Here is a 27356-nt window from a genome sequence, read left to right as displayed (position 1 = left end):
GTGATAACAGACAAGAAGAACACTATCCCAAGCAGTACAAAAACTCTACTGTAGAGTGAAAATAAAAGAATGTGCTGGCTACTGACTCCACTCAAGGTAATATGGAGACATCTGTATCACCAGGCACTTACAGCTGATGTATTTCTTCACCAGAGTCTGAATTTGCCAGGTTGCAAAAGATTCTTACGATCACTAGCATGTGATAAAGAATACTCATGATCCTGCCAGGAATGATCAAAATTGAAAGTGATTATAAGGCTTTGTGGCAATGGATAAAAATGATGATTCGAGTGATATTATTGTATCTCCTCTCACATCCAAGTCAAGCATCAGTTAGATACACCCTAAATATAATTACAAGGCTTCTATTCTGAGAGAACTTTAAATTAAGAACCATGTGGCAAGGATAAAAATCTTCATCTTAAATAATTGAAATTTGACATAGGTAAACCCCTGAGAAAGACAAAATTACTTAAAACAAGATTAAGGAATTGACTAGAAAAAGTCACGGGTCACTTTGCCAGCTGTTTGTATGCTAATGGTAGAAGAAAAGGGAACAGAGAAGAATTAACTGAGGAATTAATGAGCAATAGACAAGAATAAATAGAAGATTATGGCAAAATTGGCATTGTAGAGAGTTTGTCATATATATTACACTGGTAGTGTAGACGGAAGAATAAAAGAAATGTTGGCTTGTCTTTCAAAAATACAATGGACTTGATAGTAATGGGAGATTTTAGTTGCCACAGCACTTGTTGGGAAAGAATTTTCATTGACAGACTGCACAGGAAAAAGTCTCAAGGAGGCAGACATCAATAAATTCAGCCAATTTATTTTAAAAAATCACTAGGGTTCAAGTTAAATAGAAATCTGTGGGCTCTTCAACAGAATACTGCTAAAGGCCGTAATACAAGCTTCACCAATATAAAGGAAAGAAAGTGTAAAAGACCAGCTTAGTTAAATTGTCATTTTTCTTTCACTTTAGATAAAGTGAAGAAAATGTCTCTCTTTACTGAGCGCTGTAGAATAGCACAAGCATGTAGAGACAAGTCAGAAGTGCCAAAGCACTCAGTGAGATGCAACTAGCAAGAGAAATGAAGATTTAATATAACATAATTACATTAGTGAACTAATAGGGAGAAGAATAAAGAAACCTTTGGCACTTAATAGAGGTACTGCAGGAAAGGAAAAGCTGCTCATAGTAGGTGCAGAGAAAGCAAAAACGTACAATGACTTTTTATCACACATTTTTACTGATAAGGTCTTCGTGGAGCATATGACATACACTCTAATCCTTAGAGTGTAACTTCAATTGTAGATAAGGAAATAGCAGGTTATATAGGGTAGGTATCTTAAAACTGATTTAATGAACTTCACTTTGTGTTACATAACTGTCTGAAAAACTTAAACCTGTTAGTGGTTTTTTGTGAGCATTCTTGGAGGATGGATGAGGTACCAACACACTAGAAGAGAATGATGTAGAGCTTATCCTTAAAAAAGGAAAGAAAGAAGAATCTTTTCTATTCTATAGTATGGAATCTTTTCAATTCATAGAAAAGTCAATGAATAGATAAACTACTTAAAATAGCTAAAATTAGTGAAGAAATAAGAAAGAGGCAACATGGATTTGCCAAGAGCAAACCTATTAAAGCAACCTAGTTCCCTGCTAGGAGCAGATATCAGATTTTTGTAGGTGAGGAAAGAACAGTAGATACCCAGTATTTGGAATTCAGTTAAGGTTTTGACATTGTCTTGTGTTTTTCTAGTTAGAAAATTAAGGAAACATGGGCTTAATTAAAATAATGGTAGGTCAGATGGAGGAAGCTTTTTCTTAATGTCTAAATTTAGACTAAATTCAGTGTGGACTGCATTGATTACATCCAAGCCACAGAGTTAGATAAGCAGGCACTTCTTTGGTATTGTTTATCACATCTAAGTGGCACTAAAAATATCTCGAAAGATAGCCTAGAGGACATCCTCAGATATAGTGGTCTAAAACTAGCAGACATGAATCTCCCCCTCTTCTCCCCATAACAAAATTAAAAAGACAGTATACTGAAGCATCCAAATATATTATTAGGGAGATTATAACCGCTGTTACATTCAGCAGCACCTTCAAGACTTCTGGATATTTGCTAGAATTAAAAAGGGTATTGGCTGGAGTATACCTGATTTTGGCTTGAGGCAGTTGAATAGGTCAGATTGCTGTTTTAAATCACTGTGAGTCTATGTTGCAATGATTCTGTGACTACTGGGATAACATGATTTAGATGGAACCTGTCTACAAGGTAAAGTAAAAAGAAGAAATACTTCAATTTCCATTTTTTTATTTGCCTAAGTTTTTCAAGGCACACATAGCAGTATTTCTGTGTTAGTTGAAGCCCAGTAACCGTTCAGAGGTGTGTGGTTCAGAGTTCACTTACATTTCCAAGTCACTTGAAAGAGGATAATGAAGAAATAATCTACTTCAGAAAAAAAGTTGAGTTTTTTTAACATGGGTAATTGGATATCATATCATCATCATGATTAAAGTAAGGGTTGTTTCAAGTCAAAGCAATTAAAATAATGACAAGGAAAATAATTGTTAAAGGTCATTCAATATCAAAATAATCTACAATCAGTTTAGGATTGTGCTGGGCTTTTGAGAAAACCACTTCTGTCAAATATGTTCTAGCACGTAGAGGGTTATTTACAATTTTATAATTCTGCTGATCAGGAACTCTTTTTTGAGTGCTAGCCAAAAATTCGCTATCCAGTTGCTGTGTGCATGCAACTACACTGTAGTAAGGATTTCTTTGACCAGCTGAGCAAGTGCCCTTATTGCTCCACCTAGATGCATACAGAGTGCAGTTTACCAAATTATCTTCAGTTTCATGATCTACAATTTGAGCTTAGAACATGAGATACTGGCAAGCCTTTTCTTACAGCTGAAATAAGCAAATTTCTTACTACATTTAGCAAGTTTGGATTTTACAAAGCTCATTTGTTGCCCTTTTCTGAGAATAGCATCACATTCAGCATCTGTGTCTAAACATCAGTATCAAAGCTCCAAACTTTGCTCAGTGAGGCTTCCTGAGTGAATGCCTTTCAAAGATGAATGTGATTTGTTACTGGAAGAGGTGTATGCAACAGAATTTTACCAGATTGGAAAAAAAAAAAAAAAAATCAAGAAAGCTAGCAAATCTCCTAAAATATTTGCTTTAGCAGTATGTATTAGCATGTCAACAACTTCAGAGAGACCCATGAATTGACTCTTCTAGAACTACTTTGTAATCAGAAGGACTCTGGAACACTGACAGCTATGCCTGTGTTGACTCCATATGAGCTGTACATCATTTGAATGTAGCAGACCTGCAGTGGGTTGTGCTGTATTCAGAATAAACCCTACAGCTCCACTTTACATGAAGTTTTTCCACAAACAAGACTTTAATGGTTCTGGATATGCCCACTACATGTGTGTGTTTCTGTCATGTAATACATATTTAATGCCAGTAGTAGCTCATGGAACACTGTATTAGAATGCATTTTGTGTTTAAGGAACGAATGAACACGCACAGCCAGAAAAGCAGAATGAGAGGAGTAAGAATTCACTTTGTGCACCTGTCATTACAGTACAGCTGTAATGTAACTGGAATTGTGCAGACCTTTGACTACCAGGAGCTACATGCCCAGTTTCCTCTCTTTCTTCCATCTGTTCCACTGCCACTACACAGACATGAAGCCTTCATCCTCCTTGCTATAGTTCTGCCTATGAAAGCAAAAATTTCACTCCGAAGTAGTCAAACTTTCTTTTAACAAATGAAGCCTTGCTAGGCTGGCCCTTTTTCTGTTTGCTGCCATATGGTTGTGATTTTGGCAAAATGGTCTTCCTCCAAAGCTGTTAATATCCTCCCTCCTCCAAGGGCAGAAAACAGATAAAATATAAGTATTTAATTAAGGCAGAATTTTAATTAGGTATGTGTAGGCATGTTGGCATAAGGCAGTTTTCACAGTGGTAAGTTAAATACTTGAAAGTATATAATTGTTATTTAGTGTCTGTTTTGCCGCAGTTACTTCCCCGTTTTATATCTCTGTGTGGTTAAACTAAGCGCTTTGATGAAGTGGATTTAATTCATAGATTTTAATAAATGGAGCCATGCACCCTCTCACAAAGAGGGAGACCTTTGAAGCTTACAGTTTTGAACAGACAACTCTAATTTTGCAACAGCCAACACCACCAGACTGAAAAATAAGAATAACATCACTTCCCTCCTAACTCCACTTTCCCATTGAAGCTGATACACTGTGCAAAAAGACCAAAATATCTGTAGCATCATCAAGTGGAAAAAAAAAGGCAGAGGGAACCTGGCTCTGTAACTGGTAGAAGAGGGACCCAATGATAGGAGACAGCTCCAGCAGCTGTTCTCTGCTCCCAGTGCTGTTTAATGCCTCCTTAATAGGAAATGAATATGCAGTTTGAGATTTTTGAACTGCATCTATGAACTCTTTAGCATCAAATATAGGACAGCACTGCAGGGAAAAAGGCCACACAATCGGATTTAATTCTGCACTTGTATTTTATTAAGAACTGCAAAGCAAATGTGGAATTTTAAGTTGCAGTGGCAGAATTGCTGGAGCTAATTTGTCTAAGCCAAGTCAGTATGAGATGTTATGGAAGGCAAAGCTGATTCTTGTTTCAGGCAAAACTGGTTTTAGTCATTCATTTTCTCTTATGAATGTAAGAATTGCCCCTCTACTCTGCTCTTGCGAGACCTCACCTGGAGTATTGTGTGCAGTTCTGGTGTCTTCAACATAAAAAGGACATGGAACTGTTGGAACAAGTCCAGAGAAGGGCCACGAGGATGATCAGGGGACTGGAGCACGTCCCGTGTGAAGGCAGGCTGAGGAAGTTGGGGCTGTTCAGCCTGGAGAAGAGAAGGCTGAGTGGAGACCTCACAGCAGCCTTCCAGTATCTGAAGATGGCCTATAGGGATGCTAGGGAGGGACTCTTCATTAGGGACTGTAGTGACAGGACAAGGGGTAACGGGTTAAAACTTAAACAGGGGAAGTTTAGGTTGGATATAAGAAGGAAATTCTTTCCTGTTAGGGTGGTGAGGCACTGGAATAGGTTGCCCGGGGAAGTTGTGAATGCTCCATCCCTGGCAGTGTTCAAGGCTAGGTTGGATGAGGCCTTGGTTGACATGATTTAGCATAAGGTGTCCCGCCCACGGCAGGGGGGTTGGAACTAGATGATCTTAAGGTCCTTTCCAACCCTAACAATTCTATGATTCTATGTCACTCACTCTCACACTCTTTACCCAGAAAACAAGCATGCACTTTAGCCAAGTTGCCTGCTCATGGCCACTTGTGTGTCATAACAGCAAACTAATTTTTTTGATAGATCTTTAGGAGTCAACAGTTACTATGGTGTGGTCCTCTTGATCCAAAATTTTGTATACTTCATCTGTGCTCATTGTTTTGGCTTTCTTATCTTGAGTATTTTAGGGCTAGAATCTATCTTGCTTTTGGAATTACAAGAAGGTGATTATCACATACAGTGTGCTATAAGGTTGTTGCTGTCCTCCTGTGTAGTGTGTATTGTAGAGTCTTCTGCTGACAAATGATCTGTACTGTTCCTTTGTCAGAGCATGCTCCTTGTCTTGATAGAAACACATTCCTTAGTCTTTTACTGCTGTCAGCTGAGCCCTTGGTTATCAATACAGACTATACCTTTAACCCTTTATAGCAGTGTTTCCTCTCATGCTTACACACATGCACTTCTACTCATGTATTATTCATGCCAATCTTCATATTTATTATAAAAATCTCTGGAATTATTTGAATGGTAATTTCAGCCTATGTAATCGCCTAGATTATAGAACAGTGGATAACAGAAGCCATATAGCTGTAAAATACATGGAAGAAATATTCTGGACATTTATTTACAGGGAACATGTTAGTCAGAATGCATTGCAAGCTACTAAGCTTACCCAAAGATCACATAAATTCTCCAAAGAAATCACAAATAATTGGATTAATATTTTGTTGACTTCTACTTTGTAAAAGCCTAAACAAGAGATAAGAATGCATCTGTTTTAATGATCCACTGAATTCCAAAACAAACCTTACAAAAGACTTGGCAAACCACTGGATAATTGTAGAGCTTTTAGCTATGTTTTAAAATAAACACTATGGGTGTTGGATACAAGAAGCAGCAAGCATTTCTTTTATTTTCTGTTATTCATGTATTCATATTTCATTGGCAATTTTAACCTGTAGCGTCATAAATGTAATATTCATCTATATGCTCTTCATATCTATATGCTCTTCATACACCAATTAATTAGAGCTGTTTGAAACAGCTTGCTAAAAATGAAGACAGACTAAACTGAAAATACAGTAAAAATTTAAGTCATCAGACCATATTTACCCATGTAGTCTCTAACTCTGATGCATTTTCTATTTACATGTGCTCTCCCTCTGTAAGTGCATATCAACATATACCTTTTATTTGTGTCAGTGCTTTTTGTGTCCTAAGTTAGGCTTCTTTTTCCAAAACTGTTTGCACAGCAATTCAATCATTATATTCACAGACTTGAATAAATGATTTCTGGCATATGTCTTCTAGGAGGAATAGAGATGATTGACAGCAAACAGAGAAACTTAAGAAAATGGGACTATAATATCATAAATCTTGACATTCATCAGTGAGTAAATATATAACCTAATTTTTGTTGATTTTGTTTGTAGTCTACTTGTGACCATCAGATCTTGACATGTTAAATTTAGGTACTGTGCAACAGGACTCCCCGAGCAAAGGAATCTTCTACAAACTCTCTTTTAATTGGAGGATTAACATTTAATTTTGACTGACTTAATGTACTGAGACTTTTGAGAGGTATTTTCCCACATCGGGTGTAAGGTTTTAGTGAAATAGCAGAGGAGGTTCAGACCCCATTCTGGTGTTTGTATTTTCTCCTTTGGAAAAACTTTAAACCTTGGCAATCTGGGCAGTTGTAGCATTATTTCTGAGTGACCAGACATTTTTATTTTTTTTTTTTCCTTCTCACAAAATTAATGCAAAGGACGTATTCTTCCTTAGAGAGCATATACTAAAATATTTGTCAGGCGTAAAGAAATCTCTTTTTTAGATTGTAGAAAGACTTAATCTCAGAAAGAAAAGTAATGCAAACTTCATTCTTACCATCTCTTACTTCATTTTTTTATTCACCTAATATCTGATCCTTACATTCTACTGTTAAATTTGTTAGAATGCAAGTCTGTGTGACCACAAACATGAACAATTTATGTGCAGTGTGAATATGCTACTCAAATCTATGAAAGGTCAGTGTTCTTACCACTGTTCTTAGAGCTTTGTTTCAGTATTTTTAAAATCATCTCACATTAAATAGTTCCCCTTTAGAAGGAGTGGGATATATTGAGTTATAAAGAAGACATGCATGTTGATAGGCAAAAATGGAATAAAGTGGTCCTACATCATATTCATATATGCCCATAATATTTGTTTTGAGATAGAGTGCAGAATGGTATGAATACCCAGATTGCAAAACTCAGAAAATCAGATTTACATTGACTTCCAAGGGCATGAGGTTCAGAAATATAGACAAATAATAGTAAAATGGAGAGTTGAGTAGTATGATGTTTAGGAATGTTTGGGGACAATGTTAAGAACTGTATACATTACTATACAGAAAATTAAGTAAATAAAAGTTATTCTCACTTTAAAATTTTGGATATATCTGTCTATGGCCTAGCCTTACAAAATTTTACTGATACAAAGAAAACCAGCCAGAACTCAAATTAATTGATTATGAAAAGTGCTTCAAAAATAATGTTACTCACGTTACCTCCTGGATTCTGTTGGTAGTAAATAAGTCCCTAGCTCTAAAGTAGATTTGAAAACATTTCTGCGGATGATAACGTTACTGCTGCAATCTACTCTCCTTGGTCAGTTCTCTCCTCTGTCAGACCTCCTGTGAAATCACTGAGCCCTACATACTGTAGCTTTTTACACTATGAGGCTGAATATTGCTGAGCTATGTCCATCTAGATAGGTGATAAATAGGACAAAAAAAAAAGGTAGACTGCAGACTTCAGAACTTGAAAAAATGTATTAAGACATTTTTCAAAGTTATTTCCAGTAAACTAAGGTCTTGACTGTTTCTCCACTGGACCATGGCAGTCTAGGGGGAGTACTATTAATCTGTGTCATCTCCTCGAGGACAGTTTGGCTGGATTTCACAAAGTTAATGGCAGAGTGTTTGTTGGTGTGCCTAAAAAGTGACAAGGTAATGGTGCCCTCATTCTATAATGCTCTCATAATCATCCTACTGTAATTCCAGAGGTTAAGAGATATTTTCTTCAAGCCATGATAAATGACATGAAAAGAATGAGCAGATTACTCATTACAGGTCACTTGCTTAGGTTAGGCTTTATCCTTGCAGTTTAATCTGAAATTTGCAACTATGTAATCATTTACATCTGTATATATTAATATTATATTCAGTTGATGTCACTGAATTGAACAGCATTTATTCTTTGAAGCAGAATCAAGTTCAACACCAGGATAAAAATGTTTGCAGAATAGGAATTAAAACATCAGTGGAGTTAAAAGTATCTGATGAAAACGGAGGCTTTCACAACCTGTGGCTAGGAAATACATTAAAGACAATAGAATATTTTGAGCTTCTAAAATGGACTGCATGGAAACCATAAAGTGATTAGTAAGGGCAAATATTTAAAACTTTGTTCAGTATTCTTTGGTGGTCTTTTAAATGAGATGAGTATTACCCTTATAAATGTGTTAGGGCTATCTTTCAAGTTTTTATTTCATAAATTTTGGAGAGATCTAAGTCTACTAAGACTGAATTAATAAGTTTCTTGAAAGTTCAGGTGATTCATTGTTTCCTTCTTAATCTAGCAGTCTTTAGATTGAAACAAATATGAATTCTTGGAAGCTCACATTTCTAGTAATCACAAGAACATCACAGGCATAGTTAAAAATCTTTGGCTTGTAGTAGAATTTACAGCACACAGAATTATTTCTAGTTTTAGTTCCACCTACAGAAAATGAAGTGATATAGAATATTGAACTAACCAAAGTGTATTCATTTGCTTTCTAACCCAGACCTTTAACCTGAGTCCAAGATCGTAACACTAGAACCAGTATTTTCTTGTTTCATTGCCCTGTATTCAGGAAGATATTGTATTTGAATGCTTTCAAATCCTTCCAAAACTATTTGCTATTTACTATTTACCACCCCTAGTTCATAAACCATGATACCAAAAACTTCCCAAAACATTTTTTCTACTTTTATCCACAGCTGCCTTTAGCTGAGGTTAAATTATTGACTGCTAATATAAATTCCCATTAAATGTTTATAATAGCACTTGTTGTAAAGTTATGAATTGTTCTGGTATCTATTCATAAAGTATATTGATTATTCATGAGTTCATGCACGACTTCAGATAAGCAATTTTTATGAACTCTGCAATTTGGCTGTTTTTCTATTTGTGGCATGAGATGGATCATCTCAGTTACTTGGTGCTACTCTCTTTTCTGGTAGGCTATTTGAAATGTTTTACAGAGCATAATTCCAAAGAATAAATAATCTTGTAAGTACACAAAACCCCCTATTTGCATATGAATATGGAGTTCAAGTAGAGACTAGCCATTCTTCTCAAATTTATGCAAGACAAAATCCATGACATTTTCAATCGGATAGCAAGGAATGTAGTTAAACAGCCCTAGACCAGAATTTAAGACAATAACTGCAGGTATTGGTTTTGCTTATTAAACCAGCTATACTTTTGATCTTGTTTGTAGTATGGGAAATATTCATTATCTCACTAACATTATATCTCACACAACATTAATGATGCTAGTGAAACTAGTCTGACATGTTTTCATCTAACCTGTACCTGTAGAACCACTTGACCTCTTCCTGAGATCCACTAGTCTTGACAAAGGAATGATAGAAGGAATGGTGCCCAGAGTACAGCTTGTCAGTTTTGTCTGGAAAATTACATTTTTATCACTCCAATTCCCAAAGCAAAAAGCCATGAAGGACTACAACAGCATGAGAGCTGTTTGCACTGTCTGTAGGCATCAGCACAGATCTCTGAAGCAGGATCCTAGGCTCCATCTAGGGGGGGAGGGGGGGGGGTGTGTGCAGATCAGAGTTCCTACTCCAGAGGTGAGAGAGTGAGAGTCGAGCAGTCAGCATGAGGGAGCTCACAGACAGGATGAATGCGGCTTATATAACCTCATCCATATGCAAACAGTCCAGTGAGTTGCCAGAGCAGTGCCAGCATGCCACCCACTCAAGTAACGTCTTCATTATTCATTGAAAGGTGCTGCAGTTTTCTTTTGGTGTTTGCACAGACTGTGTTAGTAGAGGATAAATATTACAGAAGGTGGTTATAGAATTTTTATGTAATAAAGCAAGTTTCTATTAACAACCTGCCTTTTTTGTCAGGGAGCAGAGAGCAGCAGTTGTTCCCTAACAGCAGTGAGCTGTGCCTTCACCCATGGGGTGCCAGGAGGTTACCAGGTACTGGTAACATGCTCCACTGACTACCCCAGAGAGACCTCTAAGAGATGACTCTGGTCCATGGTCCATCAAGGGAGCCTAGCCAAGAGTAAAAGGAGATGAGCTCAAAGATAAAAATGGCTGTATTTACCTTCTTGAGCTATCTCTGTTCCTTGAGTGTTCTTTCAAACCTTTTGTGAACAGTTTCTTCAAATATTTCTCTGTTACCCGCTCCTGCTTGATTTGCTGAAATTTGAAATTACATATATTTGTTTTTATGGTGCCAGGAATTATAGCATAAAAGATTGGGCTTATATAGCATTTTCAGCAAGACTACATGGTATGCCTTTCTTAGATACATACTTAGGATATTAGATTTTAACAGTAGTCTAAAATCTTTACTGAGTTAAATAAAGTATTTCGATTGGTCATGGTGTCATGTAAATTTTCAAGTTTGGTGGTGTGTTTTCTTGCAGATGATAAGAGTGAAAATGATTACTCATAGGTGGTGAGTGTAGTGTTACTATTATCCTGTAAAAGTTCCTGAAGCAAGCCCAGAAACTGCTCTAAGAAACTAACTCCTTTTTTACAGAAAATCTTACTGTTTCACTGAAGCCAGAATAAGGGTGTACACATTTACCCCTTGCATGTGAATATGATTCCTGCAAAAATGGCAGGCAACTGAAAGCTCCTTGTCCTACCAAAGGAATTTGTATAAGGTAGAATAACTTCATAAAATAGTGTGATCCACCGGGATTTGCATTCATACCACCTGCTCAGCACTGCCTCCAGCAGTAGGAGCTCCTTCAGTGTTTGTGAAAAGGGGAAAAAAAAGCAGCTGAATTCTAATTGCATCTTAACTGTATCTTTCCTAAATGCAATACAAAGTGACAGTAACCTCTTACCCTTGTGGTGACATCTATAATGTAAAGAGACATTCCCTCCATTTCCCATAGAAAAGAGTTACAGAGGGAGGGTAGAAGACAAATCCAGTTCTTCCTGCAACCCTCTTTCTCTCAGTATATTTCATCAACCACCAAACTGGCAGAAAAATCCATGGAGGTCTATTAAGCATAAAGACACTATTTCTCTTTCAGAAAGTCATTGAGCTACAGATTGCTGGATACTGGGAAAATGCTAGGAAAGGATCACTGCATGGCCATCTTACACTTTCTTATACTAGCCACTCAATGAAGTTGGTGAATGGCTGAAGCTAGGTGAAGCTAGATTAAGCTGTGGTGTGATCCAGTGAAGCTCCTCAGCCGTTCTTAACTAATTCTTGCAATTCAGTAGGTTGCATCTAGTATTTATGTTCTATAGGCCAAGGAAATCTTGGCTATTACAATTCTATGTAATATAGTTTGATTTTTATGTTGTCTTTAACCATAAATTATCCCTCAAATGTATTCATTTAAAATACAAAATCAGAATCTAAAAAGACTAATTTTAGCTCAAGAAATCCTGCTGCATGGTGATATATGTTACCATACACCATATATATTGCTCAGCATCATAGTAGTGGCAGTCTTGAATAGAACGTGTCCTGAGACCTAGAAACATAGAAAACAGATCTTTGATTTTTCTAGTGAGAACTGTCCCTTATTCACTGAACAGGATGGGTTCTGAAGGAGACTAAATCAAAGTTGCCAGAGCAATTGACTATATACAAAAAATACCCTAACTTTGAAGTGTCTATAATAGATGTATGTTTCATGATGGAGTGAAGCACTTTGAGCTGTTCCTGGGTAAATAATATATCAACAATCAGAAACACAAACTTGTAGAAAGTCCAATGAGTTTCACAAAATGCAGTTCACTCTTGACAAATCATCTGTCAAGTAAAATGAATTGTCTTCACACACTTTGTAGTTGTAGTTATTGTAGATACAGTTATTGTACTTGCATAGTAGTAATGTAGTGTCATGGTTTAAGCCCAGCTGGTAACACAGAACCACACAGCCTCTCACTTACTCCCTCCTTCCCCCTTAAGGCAGGATGGGGAGGAAAATCAAAAGAATGTAAATCCTGTGGATTGAGATAAGAACAGTCCAATAACTGAATTAGAATATAAACCTACTACTACTAATACTAATAGTAATAATGATAAGGGAAGTAACAAGGGGAGAGAATATAAAACTGAAAAGGGAAGGGAAAAATAAAGCACAATAAGCCCAAGTGATGCACAATACAATTGCTCGCCACCATCTGCCGACCAATACCCAGCCCAACCCAAGTGATCTGGGCCTTCCGGGTGACTCCCCCCAGTTTATATACTGGGCATGGCGTGCTGTGGTATGGAATAGCCCTTTGGCTAGTTTGGGTCAGGTGCCCTGTCTCTGCTTCCTCCTGGCTTCTTGTGCCCTTCTCACTGTCAGAGCATGAGACTGAAAAGTCCTTGATCAGGGTAAGCACAACTTAACAACAACTATAACATTGGTGTGTTGTCAAATTATTCTCATACTAATTCCAAACCACAGTACTGCACCAGCCAACAGGAAGGAGAAAGAAAGATAACTGTTACAGCTGAACCCAGGACACAGAGTTATAATAAATCACAGAATCATAGAATGGTTTGGGTTGGAAAGGACCTTAAGATCATCTAGTTCCAACCCCCTTGCCATGGGCAGGGACACCTCACCCTAAACCATGTCAACAAAAATCAGAACAAACCATGGGGATGATTTTCCTAGTCAATGAAGGTTGTTCCCTTAGCTTGCATTAGCTATGGTCTGAGAATTATTTTTATGTGTTCTGGGCCCACACATAAGCAATAGGATGTAACCTTTAGATTATAGATACTAGATAGTGTTCTTTAAATTCAAGCTGTTTCTATTGATTTTGGTTTGGTTTTGTATATGCCAGGAAAACTGTCTCTAAAAGTACTTTAAGGCACATATTCAGCGTCACCAAACATGGTCATACAAAGTGGCATTGTCCTCCAAAGAGTTAGGCTGCTGACAGAAATTACAGATTTTTTGTAAGGCATCCAGGTTTTTCAGAGTTTTATGAAAAAGATAATTTCAAATCTAAGCATTTTGAGTAGCCTAGAAATATAGCTGAAATGCATGAGGTAAAGCAGAACCTTGCATACACTTCTTGGAAACTACTATATTTCTTTCGTAATAAACTTTTTTTAATGATATTGGTCTGCTAGATGTTGGACATAGTTTTTCTCATACAACATCCTGTTCCTACCTATTCTTGTCACCTCTCCAGGAATACATTTAGATTAGTTTATTCCCTAGAACGTGCAGTCATTCTAACTCTGTTGCTCAAGTTCTGTCACAGTGTTGAGATAACTTTTTTATCTGGCTGAAATCGTAAGTACAAAGAGGAAATTATATTCCATTTAGTGCTGGACAAGGCTGAAAGCTTTAATTAAAGAAAAATGTTTATAGTACTTACTCTAGCATCAATTTCTTCAGCTCTGCTAAACTTGCTGCCAGTGTACTTAAAAGATTAATTCTTTTCATATTGTGCTATAGTCTCCACTCAGAAATGTATTGGTCAGTAACTACAAAAATTCCTCCATGTTTGACTCCTTAACATCAGAAGTGTTTAGCGATGTTTGACACAAACTGACCTAAGAAATTGGTTTATAATAATTTATTCACAGTGACTGGGACAACACCTCCTCTACAAAAAAAAATCACTGCATTTCTTTCTTTTCCTCACTTGAAAACTAAATGAAGAAAAAATTATAAGAAAAATCCGCATTATTAAGAGAGACAATAAAATAAAGATCTTAAATTCCTTTTCATTTGGAGCAAATCTGCCTTTCAACATGTTTGAAATCATGTGATCTTTGATGTCACAGATTCAGTCATTTCCAAACCCCACAATAAAGATATTCTGAGTCTCACTGGGAATGAGACATCTTGTAGAATTTACTGTATAGCATACCAGATGGCATTTTTCTTGGAGACATTACTTCTATGTGCTGCTTCTTTTGCCTTGGAGAAGCAAGAACCAAGTATTGCTATCCCTGACTTATGCGTCAGTTTTCCCATGCAAGAATAAGTGCATATTTTTTGATTGTGGTATTGATACCACAGAAGGATTATCATGGGATTTATGTTCTTTGAAATCATAGGAAAGCACAGTGGTATGTGAATATGTTGCAGGTGAGAACATCTTACGCAGCCTGCACAATGTTTTTCAATATCAGGACCAGCTTTAGGCATAGCCAAAGTAGGCACTGCCTGCATCAGCACACCGGTGGGGCTGCCACTGAATCATGGACTAGCAAAATGAAGATATAGCCTTCTAGTCTCAAAGCAACAGCATCTGCTCCAGTTTCTGCTTGAACTGGCTCATAAAAACGGTCCAAGCAGCCTCCCTAAGATAAATCTCCTGGATTGGCAAAGAAGAAGGAGATCTGAAGAGCTGCATGTTAGCATGATGAAAGATTTGTCTCTAATCTAATCTAGGTTAATCTAATCTAAGGCCATGTGACTTCCTTTGTCTTTGCCTTACTACTGCCTTTGGTAGAACAAGGAAGGAAAAAAAGTCTTGCAGATAAAAGGATACTTTAGCAATGAGACAGTAGTCAGGGATGAGGACAAGGCAGCAAACTGTGTTTCTGCTTGTTTTCTTTCCCCTTTCTGAGCAACCTTATGTTGTCTTGATGGGTTCAGACATGTAGTTATACTGGCAAAGGACAGAACTGGAGGAGAGTATACGGTGGGACCAGCAGTGCTATAATAATCCAGTGCTGGGGCCATGGACATAGAGAGATGCAGTACCGACAGCTACAGGAGGAAATGTGTCTGGGGAGGCACTCAAAAACTGAATTTTGCCTACACTGTTGCTAGGCATTGAGCCAAACACTTCGTATCACTGGCAGCATAACTTCCATGCTGTTTATAGTAAGGTAAGTATGAAGCATTTGACCATGAAACTGGGATGTTGATTATTTGCTGTGTCTTGTAGGCAGAACATTTTTGTTGATTGGGAACATAAGATGCAGAGACATTTGTGTCTATGCATGCAGAAGAAATAAAGGGCCTATCATGCATAATTCTTTCAAAGAGCGGGATTATGCTTCATTGGGTTTCTTTCCAATATGAATTCTTCTGCTTATGGGGGAAAGAGGAAGACAAATTCAGGCATTCTTTTCAAAGAAATTCATGATTTCTCAGCCAACTAAAAAAAATAACAAAGATTTAATTCTCAATTTAAGGTAATTTTGTTCTCAATTTGTTCTCTGAAGAGCTTGCCCAGCCTTTCAAATGTGCTTACTTAACGGAAGTCCACTGTATTTCATCACAACATAGCCTACCCTCCTCCTTACAGCCTTGCTACATACTGGGCACAACCCTGAAGGGATTATGCTCCATCTGTGTACAAATATATGATTCACAGTGGAAAAAGCTCTGCAAAATAGGGAAGATTTACAGACAGATGTGAACAAATGCATTTGTATCTCCATGAGACCTAGATTTCTATCAATTTGGTATAGCTCCTTCCTCTGAGAAAAAATGAATTATCCATTAATCTGTTTGAAATACATTTAGCTATTTGTGCAGACTGTAGATAAATTGTCCATATTGCAAATATTCACGTGATAATGTTATTAAATACTTGAGAAAACGCCTAAATGCGTCTTCAGCAACTACAGATTTACCTGTGCCAGAGAAGCCTTCAGAATTTTTTTAATAGGCCTAATGAACCTTTCACATTTCATGTGGTAATGTAGCAAATGAATGAGAAGAACTGGAGTAATGTAAGATCTCCTACAGATCTATCTTGGGCAACTTTCCAACTACATGAAAGATTTTTTATGGCTCAACTAGAATTATTCTACAAATTCATTATGGACTTCAGAGATGTTCCACAAATCCAAGCAGCAATACCAGAGCAAAAGATAACAGGTTTTAGTCCAAACTCTAGTCAGGCTGGAGTTAAAACTCTTTTAATATTGTTAATTTTAAATATCCAGCAAAGTTAAAAGTCTGTTCTGCAACTGCTTAGGGAGCCTCTGCATGTCAATAGCAAAGACTTTGCATTATACCTTATCAGTCAGGCTGTAGGTTTGGATTTCAGTGAAACAGTTTTCTGCCATAGTATCATCAATCCCAAATGATGTCCTTGACAGGTATCTGTAATTTCCTTATGCCTGGAATTCAGTGCCCCTTAGAGATGATCATTGCCTGAGATTCACAATGGACCCTGAATATATCAATTTTCTGCCTTTATTTTTTTTTAGTCCTTTAATCCAGTTATGAAAAGCAAAAGATTACTAAACATTCCCCTTAGAATAAAGGTGTAAAGTATTTCCAGCCTTAGAGAAACTGTCTGAAAAATGGAGCGTTGAGAGAATACATTGTGAGGTATCTGGCTTCTTGTGCAGAAAATGAACTTCACTTTCATTTTAATATTTTTCCTGTTATAGTTGATAAAATATGCTTCCACCCTAGATATCATGCAAATCTTGTATGTCTGCCTGCTATCATTCACATTTTTTTTCAAAAATTCCACAAACTTAAAATTTTATTTAGCTAGTTATTCATTTGAAATGGTGACCTTTTCAAATTGAATTATGATATGTTGGCTTGAAGGTTTTCTTGTGTCTTATAATATTTTATGGTTGAAGAAATCATGCAGATAATCTAATTACTTTGACTAAAATTGTTGTGCCGTTTATGTCTTTTGCCATACTACAGGAGAGAAGCTGTAAAATGTATTCATTATCGATTCATTAAAGGGGTTTGCTCTTATATAAGCAGAAAAGCAGACCACTACCTATCTTGTATTAAAAGGGGGAAGGGGAAGGCATAGTAAACCACGCCATTGGCTATGATTTATATATTGCAGTTCTGAATGTCTTGTAAAACGTAAAAATCTACAACAAACAGATATGTAAAGCGTAACTGGTATGAAGATTCTATTCAGATTTAAGTGCTCTAGGTTGCTTTTGAGTCTCGCTATTTTCTGCATTTGTTTTGACTGCTCTCATCATTCAAGATTGACGCTTGGATGGGTGTGTAGGAGGAAGCAGCAGCAGCAGGCTTACAGCTTGCAGACAAAAAAAAAAATCTGCCTTATCTGATGGCTATTATTGAAAATGCGAGGTGTAGCCTAGGCTGGGTAATGATGGGGAGTGAGCGAGGGGGAGCAAGAATCATGGAGCTGCATACTGATGAGTGTAGGAGTACTTGATAAAAAGAATTCTTGCTGCTGGCAGTGCATTGCTCATTGTGGAGTATTCCAACAATCACATATAACGGAGAACAGCTTCGCTGACAGCTTGATGTGCCTTTCTTTTTTTTTTTTTTTTTCCTGCTCTATGACGTGCTGGTCTGTAGTAAAGATTAATAACTAAGAAATGTAGAGCTACGATCAGATCTTGTGCTATATACTGCCCTGTAAACTATGTTTTACTTCTGACTTTTCTGCTTGCTGAAAACATTAATCTGTCAAGCTGGCGGGCTCCTTTGATACCAACTTTTCCAGGAACACGATGTGGCAATGCCACCTCTCAGCCCAGGACTACCGCTATTATCCAGTGGATGGTTATTCATTGCTTAAACGCCTCCCTCTTCACCCTCCTACAGGACCCCGATGCCCTGTCCAGACAGTGGGACAATGGTTGGAAAATATTGGGCTACCTCAGTATGAAAACCACTTGCTGGCTAATGGATTTGACAATGTGCAATTTATGGTAAGATATTGTCTGTGCATATCTGTGTATATACACTGTAGCTGCCTTTTTTGTCTGTGTCTTTTGTGCTCATAGAAACCTTAGAATAATTCTGCATTGCACTAGGAAGATCTGTATAGTATTTCACTTTTCTATGTCTAGCTAAATTAATAATATATAGACTGTCCTTGTATAAACTTCCAAATTGTACATGTTACAAAATATTCTAGCCAGAAATATGGTAAAAGCAAAACTGCATATTAAGGTTTTTTTCTCCCTCTCACCAATTTTCAGATTAAAAAAGAAAAATGCACAGTTCTTTTAATCTATTGCAGGATTTTCACAGCATGTAAAAGCTGTAAACCCCCCTATCTGCAATACATCACATTATTACTTTTATTTAAACATTAAGATCATTGTAATAATAATAAAGTAACATGCAATGCTATTCTTGCATTCAGAGGTAGTTAAATAATAGAAAATTATTTAATGAAGTCTGCTGTCTACACAAGTGATTCTTGATATCTTAGCTAAATGTTTTTTCATCTTCAAAAATCAGGCTATGGGATTCACTTGTTGAAACTTATGCCCTGTGTGGAAAAGTAATGCATTCATTTTAATAGCTCCATTTTCATGTTTTAACGCTAGACATTTATCAGGAACATATGAATGAAATAAAATTTTATGTACTTCAGGATATACAGTATTAACATGTGGTGTAAAGTAACAGAGACCTGTCATGCACAAACTTCCCATTGAAATGAATATTGACAGTAGAGAAGCTTACTTGTAAGATTGTTATATAATCACTTTTCTACCTGCTTCATTACTCCCACTACTTGAACCCCTTGCAAAAATCCTGACTCCATTTCCTATAAGGTATCAGAGCTTAAAATAATATTAATGAGTCCCTTTTAAGATATTTTTAGTAACCATGTATATATTGGAACAGTTCTAACTCTGCATAACTTACACCTGGCATATAAGAAACAGAAGTGAAACAGTAAGAATATTACAACTGTAAAATCATCAATAGTTGTGTTTTCCTATTTAATTCCTTTGGCCAACATCATTATGTGCCTTTGAGTTACTGATTGGAAAATTAAGGCACAGATCTCTGCCATTTCCACATTATAATAGTGTAGAGGTTTCTTTCTGTTTTTACATGGCTGCCATGTGATCTTCTGCTTATATCAATAAAAGTCAACAGAATCTTCACCTTTAAATAGTCTTGAAAACAAAGCTGAAAGGGTGTGCTGTCAGTGCAGCAATGTAAAAAATAAAAACAAAAATGCCTTTCAAGCTGCAGTTTCCCACATTGGAACTACAGATTCTTATATATGTTGTAGTGTTAGTTACATAAGTAGATGATCGTTTAGTCTTAAAAAGATCACAGAAGGAAATTGTTCACAAGAGGCTGTAGGTGGCATGACAAATGCAGAGGGGTACACTTACCACAGGTAAATTATGAGCACCAGAGGAGCCAAATAAACTGCCCTAGGGAGGGCTTTATTTTTGTCCTCTGACTCTGGAGGAGCCTGAACCATGCTCCAGGGGAATTGATAAGACTTTAATTTCCTATGTCTCTTATTAGCATACTTATGTAAACATACAAATTATATGCGAGATTCTGTGACATAGTACCCAGATCAAACTTTTCAGGTATTAGATAGATTTAGTTATGCCTGCATACATGTGTGTTGGATAATGTTTTCTGCTTCTTTTAATTTAAGCCTTTTCTGAAGTGCTTTTTTTTCAAAAATATGTTGCAGGTAAAATATAGGATAAATTTTAATATTAGTTGGGGTAGTATACACATGTGAGTGGAAGGTTAGACTCTTATGTCCAATGATTAAGTAAAAAGCTGGAAAAACCCTAATGATTAAAAGTTTATATTTTCAGTATGTAAGAATTCCTAATTTATTGATGTCAAGCTGTTCGTCATGCTGTTACATATTTCAAGTTTTGTTTGTACCAGAATTTGAATAGTTCTCGTATTTTATTAGAAACAAAAATGATCAGAAAGCATCAATTTTTTTTAATAATGTTCTTTTGAATGTAACAGTATTATGTAAGGAAAGCTTCTTCTGAAAATTTAAATTACTGTTTTTTGAAAGTGTTTTCCATTCTAGCCAAAATGTTGAAGAGAAAATTAAACTTGGAAAGTATATAGGAAAATGACAGAATAAAGACCTGCTATTCTAGGATTAAAATTTAGATTATTCCAAACTTAAATGTGATGTAGCCTTCCTTAATATGAGAAAACTGCTTTGCCTTTATTAAAGTGGTTTATATATTAAGTTATATTTTACAATCTTAAGTGTTTCAGATAGGTTAGTTGCTTTGCACTGAAGAACTCTTAATAGTTCAATGCAGTAAAAATCATTTAGACATATTTCTTCTATATTCAGTACCATATTCCTGCTTTTGTTTTTCTGGAAGCACATTCTGACCTGCATTTATTCATTCTGTTGCCTAAGCAACAACCATCACACTCCTATTAAGTATGATTTAGTAGTACATGTCTTACTAGATGTTCAGAACAGGAGAAGGAATATCACAATATCATAATTAATGTCCATGGAATAATATACATATGAGAACAAATATATCCTATTTATACTACTCTCAAAGCAAAATACTATTAATTAAATCAGCATTCTAATACAAAGGTGGCTTTCAGATAAAAAGATTTAATGGTTAGTCATTCATTAGATAATAGAAATTAACTCTTTTTTTAGTCCCCCTTGGGCATTACTGTACTTTGGAAAATTATTCACTAGACTGTACTTTGAAATAGGATAGGAAGATTTGTTTGTTAACTGAAGTGTGGGGACTTTATAGCAAGAAACAGCCTGTTTCTTAAACTTTGCAGTATGAATATTTTTCCATTGTTCAGCCATATATATGCTTTTAAAATATCTTGAAATACAGTATTAAAAAAATAAGTTGCGTTTTCACAAACTATTTCTACACATATTTGCACACATAGCAAGTGCAATTCCTGCCTACTATTAGTGATGTGCAGGAATGACACTTCCATAACATTTAGTAGGCCCAAGACAGATTCAATCCCAGAATTTGGTTCATGTGTGCTTGTAGGAGTAGAATCATACCTGAATATATATATATATATATAAGCAATCATTAATAACTGATAATTTGTTGTGTAATAGGCTGCAGTGTCCTGCAAATGTAAAAATTTGTAGTGACTTTGTGCAGAGATTTTCTATATTTGAAGATGCAGATGATATTGCAGTTTCATAATATGAAGGCAGTTTTGCAGTCTAATTAATTCTAAAGCACAAGAAACAATTAGGTCAGTCATAAGTTGCAGTACATAAGCTACATATAAAAAATAAGGAAACCTAATGAATCAGTGAACATCTTTTTGATGCGTAGGTCCCACGGATATCTCTGGGTTAAGGTATAATCTTTATGCAGACTCTCAGGCCTACATAACTTAGTATGCTGAGAAAAGTAGTTAAATTGCAGAGTAACATGTAAATATACAAGTGTACGAGGTTGCTAGATACTTGCATGCAGCTTTATACAACTCTGGAGCTTCATCAAAGACTCAATTCTGGATTCACAGGGATAAAAGAAGTTCAATCAAATCATTGCCCAGTGGGGACTGGTTCTGATTAAGGGCAGCATATTTCTAGGTTGTTCTAATCATTTAAGATATTCTGAAATTTTATCACTTGCTTAAGACTGCAATTTAGTGAAGATAATATCTCTTTAAAGGATTCATAAAACACTGTATGAAAGAAATAGGGACCAGGCAACTGAAATGACTAAACAGAAAAATATGAAACATTTTATTATAATTTTTGACATTCCAAAATATTGGTCATTAATAACAGTTAATAACTTGAACTGGCATAAGACATTTGACTTTTATGGCTGCTGTGAATTTACAGACATGCGCCTGTACCCCTTCAAGTACTTAAATGGCTTGTATTGACTGACGATCTAAGCATTGCCTAAGTTTTTTTCTAAATTCTATTTTTTTTTTCACTGTTGGGAAACTGAATTATAGAGTGACTGCAGCTTGGAATTTAAAGCTGCTTATATATTTGAGATAAAGGGCACTAGTTCTTAAAATATCTACTAACTTAGTGTTTAGCAGATGAATTACTTGCTTAAACATAGGTATCTAGTACAATTGAGATATTGGATACTGGAGTACCAATTGGATAGGGAATCCAGAAGATCCGGACAGGGCTGACAGATATTACTGAGGACCAGAAAGAGTCAGACACTTCATGATCAGCAACCAGAGTCCAGGTGGGATACCGCTGAGCACCTCAGATGGCTCTAGGGTCCTGATGCTTACGCAGCCGAAATGAATCTTAAATGTTGTAGGTCACGCAGAGCTTGAGAATATAGATGACTTGAGTTTCCACCTACTGTCTTATTTGCATACGCATTCTTATCCTTCTAATAATTTTCTGTAATTGTATTCATCCTTTGAACTTACCTGCAGAAGTGTTTACATAGTTTCACAGTGCTAGACATGGCTACCTTCTCAGTTCCCTTTAGGTGCCTGTTTTGGATTTAGTTTGAGTTAACTTTTAACTTTTCTTTCTCCTTTCCTCTCTCTCTTTCTTTCTTTTTTTCTTTCCATTCATTTTTTCACTAGGTCTGGAGGTTTATTAAATCAACTGAAGTTTATCTGGAGACTATCCTCCCTCAGGTGTCATTCCTGGGATTTGCTGTCCTGGAATACCCAGTAATTCTTCTTGCCTTTAATCCCTCTGAAGGATCTTAAACTCTTTATCAAGTATAAAGGACAGAAACAATTTTGCTTCTTTAGAGTGAAATGAACCTGAAAGAGTTTCTCTATGTGCATTGGCTTCAAGTCCTGCAGTTGCAGAGACCACCAGAGCTTTTATCCAAAAATACCTGATGCAGAGATAGGCAATTTGGACATCAGACGAAAGCTTGGAAGAGCAAATCAGTCTGCCAACACCTTTCTTAAATAGGCCGTGCTGCAGATGATGAAAAGGAAGCCAATGTTTGACAAGGGCTCTATTCTGTAGTGACTTTAGTGACTTTCAGAAGCCAACACCTAATATGCTTAAAGCATACTAGAGAAAACCATTTAACACAACCTTAAAACTGGCTGTGAGTAATATGCGGGTCCCACTGATGCTGGAATAAACTGTGGTTTAAGATTTTCTGTACATCAAGTAAAATCTTAGAATATATGCCCGGAACTATGAGTTTCAACCCCCTTATCTGAACATCACTGTCAAACCCCAGAACTTGCTTGTACTTTTATTGCAGATGTACAAAACTTGACACTAAAACTGTGGAACTCTTCTCAGTGCCTGTGCAGCTGTGGCTTCTTCCCTGAGAAAAGCGGCTCTTTGTTACTCTTTGTCACTCCTCCGAGTCTTCCTGTTCTTCACCTCAGTAAGCCTTTGCAGCTTCTGAGGCAGGCCAACTCTTGCAATATGTTAGCAGATCATAGAGTGGGGGAGAATTAGAGTTAAAATGCATACCAGTCAGTAGATCTTTAGGACTCATTTCAGTTGTCCATATATTGGAAATCACTTTATATGTCTGAGACATCTGTTTAGGCCTATAATATAGGATACAGGATCCATGGAAAACCCATACCCATCTGGGGCTTTAGTTGGATTCCAGGCAATGTACATTTGCACATCCCAAATGACTAAATTAATATCTGTGGGCAACTAGGTGAAGCACCTTATCAGCCATTACAGCAAATGGAGCATAGGATACAATTTAGCTGACTGGTGAAGTAACTATTAGGGTACCTATTTAGGATAAATTAAAGTAGATTCATCTGGTCAGCTGAATCACTGTCTAGGCTGTATTGCTTTTTTTACTAGGTCTCCTTAAGCTCTCATGTCGACACAAAAATTTTGATGCCTCAATTTGGGCTAGAATCCATACAGGGTTCACCAAAAGGAAGCACAAAGTATTTTTATTAAAGCTGTTTCTCCTCTCTCAGAATATCCAGCCCTGAGGCTCTTTCTCATTCTAGTAAGGATTCTTAGTATAAAATCTGGGATAGGCCTGTCTGCCTGTCTGCTAGGTTCTGCTAAGTTAGCCTTTAGGTGAGGGTTTCTCTAGTTCTTTTGGAATATTTGGTCATCTCTATTTAAATGCTTCATACAAGGTTGTACATGCAAGGCACACAAGACAGGACTTCCAGGCTGTACACTTGGTAGACAATCCAAGTGCCAGTATATGCAGTGGAATGTCCTTCCACTCACCTCTGCCATTCAGATTTAGTGACATCTAGAGTATATGGGCCTCTTTGGGAAGCTCACTCTGCAATAGTCTGAGAGGAAGAGCTTGTCCAATGTACATATCAATGTATTGGGCTCAGTCTTACCCTCACTAAGAGCAGAGGGCCATATCCGGATGTTGAAAGCCATCGCATGTACAGTCACCACTAAATTTCATGGTACATATCTGTGAGTATGGTACTTGAGGACTGGAATTAGTCCCATCTGTTCTACAAATATGTTAAATGTTAACGTTCAATGTTGCGCTTGACCTAAAATCCTGCTTAGCTCTTAGAAAATCTGACAATATGTAAAGGTCATTAAAAATCACAGAAACTTTGAAGGTTAAGGGAGGCAAAAATTATGAAGTTTTTACTCCTCAGAGTGAAAAACTAAAGATTCAAAGGACAATCAATTGATAATTCTATTTACATTGTGGGTAAATAAGGGAAACCTTTGCAATGGAAGGCAATGGTAGACTTAAAACTAGTGGCCTGTATGTAATAGAAGGTTGCAGCTCATTCTTAGTTATTTCATATGGGAATACTTCTTAATAAAAAAAAAAAAAAAAAAAAAGATCATAAAAGGATTTTAAAAGGAACACAGTATACAGTTGTTTATATTACTGTTTTAGAACAACACTGTCTGACAAGGAGCAATTAAATGAAATCTGGTAAATTAATCTCAAACAATGACAGACTTCCCTGACTAAGTTAAAGATGTTTGAAGGGCAAAGCAGTAGAGAGAATCTTAATTACAGATAATTACAGTGTGGGATTCTGAAGGAGTTATCAGGTAAAGATTATGGGTACTAACAGATAACTGGAAATAAACATAAGATTCTTGAACATGTTACCTTTTATGAAGGAAATCTGGATGATGTAAGAGAAACTTGGGTAGATACATGAAAAAGTATTAATGCAGATTAAAAAACACTGAAAAAAAATAAAATAGAGAATACATAATGAAATAATAGATAAATAACCAAAATAGAGGCAGGGAAAAAAACTGGAGAGAAAATGACATTTTAAGTATGTGAGCAAACTACACTTAGGAAAGTTTTATCAATATGCTGTAGCTAAAAGGGAACATAGAATCATAGAATAGTTAGGGTTGGAAAGGACCTTAAGATCATCTAGTTCCAACCCCCCTGCCATGGGCAGGGACACCTCACACTAAACCATGCCACCCAAGGCCTCGTCCAACCTGGTCTTGAACACTGCCAGGGATGGAGCATTCACAGCCTCCCTGGGCAACCCATTCCAGTGCCTCACCACCTAACAGGAAAGAATTTCCTCCTTATATCCAATCTAAACTTCCCCTGTTTAAGTTTTAACCCATTACCCCTTGTCCTATCACTACAGTCCCTAATGAAGAGTCCATCCCCAGCATCCCTATAGGCCCCCTTCAGATACTGGAAGGCTGCTATGAGGTCTCCACGCAGCCTTCTCTTCTCCAGGCTGAACAGCCCCAACTTTCTCAGCCTGTCTTCAAACGGGACGTGCTCCAGTCCCCTGATCATCCTCGTGGCCCTCCTCTGGACTTGTTGCAACAATTTTAAGAAAGTTCTGACCATTGCTAGAAGACAGAGAAAACTCAGTTTTAGCATAGAGAACAAAGTACAAGAAACAGTGAAATGTGGTGTTAAATGAAGGCCATTGAGATATTGGGAGGGGGTGGGGGGAGAGACAGCACTATCATGCTGCAAGCAGATAAAAGAGTACTTGGTTAATTACAGTATCTGAATCATCTAGGTTAGGTGATGTTTGATGAAGAGTCTTAAGACACTGAAGAGGATATATGAGATCCTTTAGCAATCATCTTTGAGAACTCCTGGAGAATTAATGAATTATTAGAAGACAAATAAAATACAAATATACTGCCAACATCTATTTCTCATCACAGGATTGATCCTCAGCATAGATTTCCAGTGTCCTGACCAGCCTTTCACCTTACAACTGATGCCTTATTCAAAAAGGATATGGATAGTGTTGCTGGTAGCAACAGATAGTTACTGTCACCGGTACTGAGTCTGGTGGGGAGAAGATGGGGGAGTGAACAGAACGTCACAATGGGATGTAATGGGAAGAGAATAAAGCTAAATGAAGTAACTGCATTTCAGTATTTAAGAAAAAACAGTAAAGAAACAGATGTATTATATAACACATTGTGCCTCTCACCACATAGATGAGAAGCTTTCCTTCCATCAAAGGCAATTAAAATTTCAACATGGGAGACAAGCTTAATTTTGCTGGTAAAACTTCAGCTACCTTTTAATACCAGAACTGCCATGCAAGTAAGCCATTTCTGGTGCAGAACGTCTGACTGCCTCTAAATTTCCTCGGCACTTCAATTTTCTTTCTGTTTAGAGATCTTATTTCCTACATGTTGGGGAAAAAAAGTTTCCTTCTCCCATACACCATGCCAATACATTTTTGTGGTACCAACACCCCAGCATCAGTTTTAACCTTTGTAATAACAAACATACACAAATTCCACAAAAAAGAAATTAATCAAGATGCTCAGGAATAAAGAATTGGAGAGTTACAGTACCTGCCAAACCTCAGTTCATCCCTCACATTCATATGTGTTATGATACAGTCTTTAACCACAGGTTTCTATACTAATTTTTTCCCTCCAAATCCTTCCTCATTCAGTGTACTGAGATATGAGTATGCAGAAGCACATACTTCAAAGAACTAGCAGTTAAAAAATAAAACTTTATCTTTCTAAAGTTACATTGCTTGATGATTTTACAACCTATTTAAAACAGTTCTGGGACCTCTAAACTCTTCTCATTCAGCAGTAATTCACAGTTGTCTAGTACTGTTAATCTGGAATATTAGAATTATTTTATCACTCTAAAGTATTTATACATCCAAACAGGCTTCTTGTTTCCATTTGGATTTTAGAAAC

At 36.7% G+C, this 27356-nt stretch overlaps 1 protein-coding gene across 11 annotated transcripts in view; it reads left to right on the top strand.

Moving 5' to 3' along the window:
- Positions 1–27356, top strand: part of ANKS1B (ankyrin repeat and sterile alpha motif domain containing 1B) — a 441168-nt gene that overhangs the window by 210438 nt on the left and 203374 nt on the right. For all 11 annotated transcript variants that reach the window (XM_057425330.1, XM_057425361.1, XM_057425317.1 and 8 more), the window contains one exon: positions 18089–18195. In XM_057425330.1, the coding sequence (XP_057281313.1) occupies positions 18089–18195 (107 nt within the window). The remainder of the gene's footprint in view (positions 1–18088; positions 18196–27356) is intronic.

The sequence above is a fragment of the Pezoporus wallicus genome, unplaced genomic scaffold, assembly GCF_028554395.1.
Source record: "Pezoporus wallicus isolate ANWC-B61680 ecotype Strahan unplaced genomic scaffold, APGP_CSIRO_Pwel_v1 scaffold_3294, whole genome shotgun sequence".
NCBI classification, from domain to species: domain Eukaryota; kingdom Metazoa; phylum Chordata; class Aves; order Psittaciformes; family Psittacidae; genus Pezoporus; species Pezoporus wallicus.
The sequence above is the reverse complement of the archived record's forward strand: the minus strand, read 5'-3'. Positions and strand labels throughout refer to the sequence as shown.